Here is a 7,347-nt window from a genome sequence, read left to right as displayed (position 1 = left end):
GGCCCACTGTTAACACCTATTATTTATTTGTTTGCTATTAGGCATCTTCATGTGCTTAAGAATAGGGCCCAATACATACCCATGTCCCTACCAGCATCTTGGAAGTCTCATGCATAATTTTTAGTATGCTGGCATCAAAGGATTTTTCGATAGTCTGGGCTATGATTTGCCCCCCCCCACCCCCCCAAGAATATATTGCACTGCCTGTCATACTATGAAACTCTTAGGACAGCCATATACACTGGAATTTTGAGGCTCTTACCTGAACAATGGGGCATTACAGCACACACAATGGTACATTCCTGGATCTCTGTTATTCAGATAGATTCCAGTAAATGGCTAAAAAACAACATAGTATTAACATACTACTTTCAAGGCTCAACATCTGGAGCAAGCATGTAGGGGGAGTGGTGTCAGATTTGAAACAGGGGAAAAACAAAGAAGGCTTCACAGGGGGCCTTTGAGAAACAAACAACACACACACATACAATCGAGGGGAATATGCCTTTGGATTAACAGTGAAGATTTTGCCCCTGCCTTCAAAAGCTTCCAGAATACGATCTAACAACAAATGTGTAAATCATCCAGGTAGTGGGGCCAGTGTCACGACCTTCTAAGCTCATGAAGTGTGCAGCACCTCACAGATCAAGTCACTTATATAGAGTTCAACAACTTCAAAGTACTCTACAATTAACTAATCCTCATAGCCCCTCTGGGAGGTAGAGAATTGTTATCCTTATTTTACAACTAAGGAAACAGACACAGGTTATGTGATTTGGTCCAAGGGCACATGGCAAGTTAGTGACATAGAACTAAACCATATGGCCTTTCAATTAGAGAATGAAATATAGCAGGGTGACAAGGTATGAACATGGTCTGGCATGTAAGGGTTACTGGGTTCCAGCCTATTACATGGCTGTTGTGGGTGGGATTATAAAGGGAAAGAGGAAGCTGGTGCAAAGAAGGCTAGCACAGGGGAAAGGTGTATTCTGGTTGGAGCTAGAAAGGCCCCAGCGATTATTACTCGGTAATTTGAGTTGATTTGTTTTGAGCTTTGTTTCTGAAGATCAAACAATCCCTAAAGAAAGGGCTGAGTCTGCACACCAGCTTACAAGCACACCGGAACTGCCACACTGGCTCAGACCAGTTGCCCATCTAGGCCAGCAGCAGAGGCTTCACAGGAAAGAAATCCTGCAGTAGATGGGGGTAAGGAGTCCCCCAGAGAAAGTTTCTTCCCAACCCCCAGTAGCTGAAGGATGGATTAAGCCCAGAAACATTAACAAAATGAGATATATTTCCAGTACTGTCTCCTTGACAGGCATCAGACCTCGTGCTTACCAGTTCAGTTCCTTTTTCTCTTGTGATATAGAACTGTTCCGGAGTCAATTTCTTTTGCCAATCAGTGATGACAGCTGTGTCATCATATCTAGTCAGAGACCCCACATCTTTAACTGGAAAAATAAAAGAGTACATATTTAAAAATATGCGCTTTTCTCATTTTGAAACACAATCTGTTGGCCACTTTCCACTTCAACATCAGGCTGAAAGTTCACTTTGCCCACAAACAACTGAATACTCTGGGTTTATGTGGGTAATATATAGGTGAGGAAGGTGGGGCTTGCCACACCCAACAGAGGAGCAGGGCATGTTGTTGCAGTGCAAAACTCCACACCTGCTCTCCATGCTATGGGCTGGAACTGTGACTGCAGGCCCTACACACCACTTATGTTAGATACTGGAGCTGTGTAACACTGACCCTGTCCTGCAACTCCCGCAGCTTGGCCCTCCATTCAGGCTGAGGTCAGCACAGAGGCCCCTTAGTCACTGCTCTGCTGGTGCACCTTCTTCACCCCTATACATTCATGCAGGGTTTGGCATAATTTGACGCTTAGAAATCAGAGTCAAAGCTAACGGAGATGTTATCCTCATTTACAGACCATCAAAGACTAGAGTAGTGGTTCTCAACCCACAGGCCACTTGTGGCCCAATCAGCATACAACTGTGGCCGATGTGACATCCTCAGGGCCATCCAGGTAGTATATATATTGTGTGGGTGCGGCCCACATAACACAGAGAGCTACAAATGCGGCCCACAATGGTAAATAGGTTGAGAACCATTGGACTAGAGGAACTCACTGATACCTTGTCAACAATGGTGGTGAAATATCCCACACTTGTCATATTGAGAGACTTCAGCATTCATGTCAATAAGGCATCAGATGCAAAAGCTCTAAAGCTTCTCTCATTTGCCTCCCTAGAACTTTCACAGGTCATTTCTGATCCAACCACACAGCAGGTCACATCTTAGACCTGGGTCTTTGGATTAGATGTCGATATCGAGATATCACAACCCAGATCATCACCTCATTAAGACAGCGGTCAGAACTCCTCCAGCTTCCAGGCAACAAGACCCACCCAGGATCCTAATTTCACCACAAAGACATAGACACCATCAAATTCCAAAGCCTATTAAACTGACCCCAAAGGACTGCAGTGCTCCATCCACAGGACAAGGAGTCAAGGATCTCATGAATCTTTACCATTGTATGCAAGCCTTGACCATCAACACATTGGCCCCCAAATAACCCCTTCCTGTCACCCACACAAGTCTCTCTAGTTTTCTGACATCTTATGCCTCATGAAAAGAGCCAACATACTGCCACCCTGCAGTTCACACCTCAACTGGGACTGGGTACCGGACACCCTAAGAGAGTCTTGACCCAAGATATATGAATCCAACCCAAGTCATGAGCAGCTGGTGCCACCACTACGGGAAACAGCCAACACCATTTTCAGGGAAGGAATCTTCCCTTCCTCCTTCAAATATGCAATAGTCTGACCAACACTGATGAAACCTACCCTGTATACACAGGTTCTAGTTAATCACCACCCCGTGTGAAATCTTTGGTTCCTGAGCAAGCTGATAGAGAAGCTAGCCAAAGGCCAACTAAAAGTTCATCTTACTAATGCTAATATTCTATACCTGAAACAATCTGGATTCAGGCCAGACATTGATTCTCCAGACCTCTCTGCAGCATTTGACACCGTTGACCACAAGATACTTATGTCTCACCTGGGAGAGGTGGTAGAGGTCCAGGGTTATGCACTAAAAGGGGTTGAGTACCTCCTGGAGGGACACACCCAACAACTAATGATGGGAAACTGCACTTCTGCCACTAGACCTGTCACTTGTGGAATGATACAAGGATCAATTCTATCCCCACTCCTGTTCAACATCTACATGTAGCCAATATGGGAACTAGTCAGAGGACATGAATTTAAGTGCCAGCAATATCCAAGTGAAACACAGCTAAATCTACCCTTTGTTACACATGGCCATATCACCACCACCAAGATGGCCCACTACTTGGCTGAAATCAGCTCATGGCTGAAGAATAGCTAGTGGAAACTGAACCCTAGTAAGGCAGAGGTGACCCTGGTGAATGGATAAAAGCATTTTGAGGAATTTGCACCCATGGTGCAGGACACACATAGTGCTTAAGGCGCACACCCACATTAGGTCAATTCAGTCCATAGCTGAGGGTTGCTTCTGGATTCCTTGCTGACACTATGCTCTCACCTAGCGGCGTCTATGAGCTATGCTTTGTACCATCTCTGGTTGGCTAGAAGACTGTCCCATCCTGACAGATGATGGCCTCAGTTACACCTTTTCACCTCGTCTTGACTACAGCAATGTAATATACCTGGGCACAAAGCCATCAGCCCTTAAGAAACTCCAAATAGTACAGAACACTGCAGTGCATCTCCTTATCAATACAGGCTACCATGAGCACAACATCCCTGTCCTCCACTCTCTGTAATGGCTTCCCAGAGAATAGAGTTAAGTTCATGGTCTCAGTCCTTATCTTCAAGGCCCTCAATGGCCTGGGCCCAGGGTATCTAATAGATCACCTAAAGCTCTGGGGTGAGGACCATGATAAGCAACTGTGCTCCACTGGCACAATGAAACACTGCAATAAGGGTAAAGCTCATCTGTGAGGGAGACAGCTTTCCTGAGGTCCAGTCTGCAACTGTGGAACAAACTCCTCCAGGAACTCACAAACCTCATTACCTTCCACTCCAAGTACATGGCACTCATCTCCAACATGCCTTCTCTAACACTGAGTGCACAAAAAACTCCAACCCTGTCAAAACAAAACACCATACTGCACACACAGATCTCCTCCCTGGGGAGAGGATGAGAGAGAGAGAGAATGAACCACACATGACAGATGTTAGGGCTGGTCTACACTAAATCTGTAAATTGGCCTAAGTTATGCTACTTCAGTTACGCAACTGAAGTCGACGTAACTTAGGTCGACTTACAGCGGTGTCTACACCACGCTGTGTTGACAGGAGACGTTCTCCTGCCAACTTATCTTACGCTTCTCGGGGAGGGGGAGTACAGAAGTCCACTGAGGAGGACTCTCCCATCAACTTAGCAGATCTTCACCAGACCCGCTAAATTGACACCGCTGCATCGATAGCAGCAGTGCCAATTTAGCTGTATAGACATGCCCTTAGTCACCTCACTTAATGCATTACTGGAAGGTGCTCAGCTACTGCCATGATTAAGGCCCTACCAAATGCACAGCCATGAAAAACGCGTCACAGACAGTGAAATCTGGTCTTTTGTGTACTGTTATTCTATACTACAAAAGTACCCTAAACTCTAGGGTAAAAGTATACAAAAATACGCAGCATTTCTCAATCTGGGAGTCCCAACCCAAAAGGGAGTCACAAAGCTATTGTGTGTGTGGGGGGGGGGCGTCACAGTATTGCCACCTTTACTTCCATACTGCTGCTGGCGGCAGTGCTGCTTTCAGAGCTAGATATCCAGCCAGCAGCCGCTGCTCTCTGGCCGCCCAGCTCTGAAGGCAGCGCTGAAGTAAGGATGGCAATACCATGACCCCCTTTTGGGTTGGGACCCCTGGTTTGAGAAACACCGAGTCTTAAAGGGCTTTACATGTTTATATTTTGCCTTTTTAAAATACATATTCATGTTTTGTTACACCACCATTAAATTTAAGATTTAAATATCTGAAACCATGAAATTCAAGATTTTTAAAATGCTATGACTGTGAAATTTACAAAAATGGACTGTGAATTAGGTAGGGCCCTAGCCATGATGAAGGCCGTAGAACAGGGGTCGGCAACCTTTCAGAAGTGGTGTGCCGAGTCTTCATTTATTCACACTAATTTAAGGTTTCATGTGCCAGTTATACATTTTAATGTTTTTAGAAGGTCTCTTTCTATAAGTATATAATATATAACTAAACTATTGTATGTAAAGTAAATAAGGTTTTTAAAATGTTTAAGAAGCTTCATTTAAAATTAAATTAAAATGTAGAGCCCCCCGGACCGGTGGCCAGGATCCGGGCAGTGTGAGTGCCACCGAAAATCAGCTCATGTGCCGCCTTCGGCACACGTGCCATAGGTTGCCTACCCCTGCCGTAGAAGAACCGATGTAGAACAGAAGAGGAAATCTTTGGAAATTGGCCCTTAGTACAGAAAAGTGCAAAGACTCCCAAACTTGCGTGCAGTAGTGCCACATCACCAGACTAAAACCTCAGTTGTACCAGTTCATGTCCACCACTTAGTGCGTTCTGGCCTGCAGTAGAGATTGGGCTGCTCCAAATCATACACTGTGTGACTGGGTTCGGAGTGGCTGCACAAGCTCATCCATACGTTAGAACACACACAAATGAATGGGAGAGGGATAGCAGAAATCAGAGCATGGGTTCAGCATTGATATATGGAGGGAGAGCCCAGAGTACCAAGTCACAAAAGCCTGAAGTATCAGTACTCCTACACATGCTGGTGGTAGGGAGTAATGGGTTATTGGCACAGCTGCTCACAAACTGAAGTTGTTATATTTATAGAATTGCAAATGTTAGAGTATTTGGTACCAGGTGTATAATCTGTGAAGTTTTATTTTAAACAACTAACTAGGATCTGAAAAATTCACAGACTAGTGGAACAGCAGTCTCAGAAATGTCACCCTTCCCTTCTTCACTTTCTATTGGGTCAGGGGGGTGGGAGAGATAGATTGTAAACTCCTCGGGGCAGGGACAGTCTCCTACTCTGTATTTGTACAATGCCTAGCACAATGAGGCCCCACGGTAATAAATGATATTATGAGAACATCCCTCCCCAAACAATTCATTGTTATGTGTTGAACAGTGACCTCAGAACATCCCTGATAACTATTTATCTCAAACTAATTCAGCAATAAGGTAAGCTAAGGTGAAGAGGAGTGTACACATGGAAAGATAAAGCATGAGAAAAACAGACCATTGCCATATTCATAATTGCATGGCCACCGGTTTAATTGATTGCCTATTACTGGTTAACTTTTACCAAGTGATTCATGATCTAGCAAGTATCAGAGGGGTAGCAGTGTTAGTCTGAATCTGTAAAAAGCAACAGAGGGTCCTGTGGCACCTTTAAGACTAACAGAAGTGTTGGGAGCATAAGCTTTCATGGGTAAGAACCTCACTTCTTCAGATGATCTAGCAAGCAATTCACTCATCAAAAAAAGCCTTTGAACCCACTCAAAGTCATTAAAAAGACTTGAGATAGGAGGCTCCGGGGAATGGGATACAGGGCAGATGAGTGTTCATCACAAACACCATTTCGCCCGGCACCCCTGTTGGCACTCAGTGAGCTAAATGATCTCCTGCATGCCAGGATCACTATAGGCCACGAGTGCCCGGAGCCTAAGGGACACCTGGGCAGGAGCAGGAGGAGAACGGTGGGAAAGGTAAAGGTTTCTGTGGTTCCTTCAGCTGGAGCATGGATTTTCCCTGCCACTCCCCGGCAGCAGCCCTGCTGCCTCCAGACACCGCCTGCCCGGGCGCTCAGCTGCGCAGAAGCCTGTGCCCGGGCGGGGGAAGCAGGTAACGCAGGGCAGGGGCAGAGAGCGGCCGCTGCCCGCTGGGGTGCGAGGCCCAGCTCAGCCGGGGGGAGCGTGCCCGGCCCCGAGCCCCGCCAGGCGCCCGAGCCCAGCAGCAGCAGCTACCTGTGTGGGTGTGAGCAGCCCTGGCCCGGCGGCCGCTCCCGGGGCCCCCAGCATCGGTCGGGGGAGTCGCACTTTTAACCAGCAGCCCGGGGAGCCCTTGGAGCAGCCGGGCCATCGTGCAAAGGGGCCGAGCAAGCGCAGACAAACAGTCCGGGAGCCGGCGAGCAGCCACTCAGCCCGGGCTGGCCTCGGAGCGCTCCGCAGTCGCGCAAGGGCCGGTGTCCGCCCCAGGACAGCTCCGCGGAGCCTCCTGCAAGAAGTGCGCTGGATCTGCATGGCTCCTCTGCAGCCGGCCCAGAGCCTGGGACCCAGCCACCACGGGAAGC

At 47.2% G+C, this 7,347-nt stretch overlaps 1 protein-coding gene across 1 annotated transcript in view; it reads right to left on the bottom strand.

Moving 5' to 3' along the window:
- MSRB2 (methionine sulfoxide reductase B2) overlaps positions 1–7,136 on the bottom strand; it is an 18,148-nt gene extending 11,012 nt beyond the window's left edge. The window contains exons 1-3 of the mRNA XM_029911009.1: positions 7,022–7,136; positions 1,339–1,451; positions 263–339 (exon numbers count right to left, since the gene is read on the bottom strand). Coding sequence (XP_029766869.1) covers positions 263–339; positions 1,339–1,451; positions 7,022–7,136 — 305 coding nt within the window. The remainder of the gene's footprint in view (positions 1–262; positions 340–1,338; positions 1,452–7,021) is intronic.
- Positions 7,137–7,347: the final 211 nt, after the last annotated feature.

This window comes from Terrapene carolina, unplaced genomic scaffold (assembly GCF_002925995.2).
Source record: "Terrapene carolina triunguis isolate 2854851 unplaced genomic scaffold, T_m_triunguis-2.0 Scaffold84, whole genome shotgun sequence".
Lineage (NCBI taxonomy): Eukaryota > Metazoa > Chordata > Testudines > Emydidae > Terrapene > Terrapene triunguis.
The sequence above is the reverse complement of the archived record's forward strand: the minus strand, read 5'-3'. Positions and strand labels throughout refer to the sequence as shown.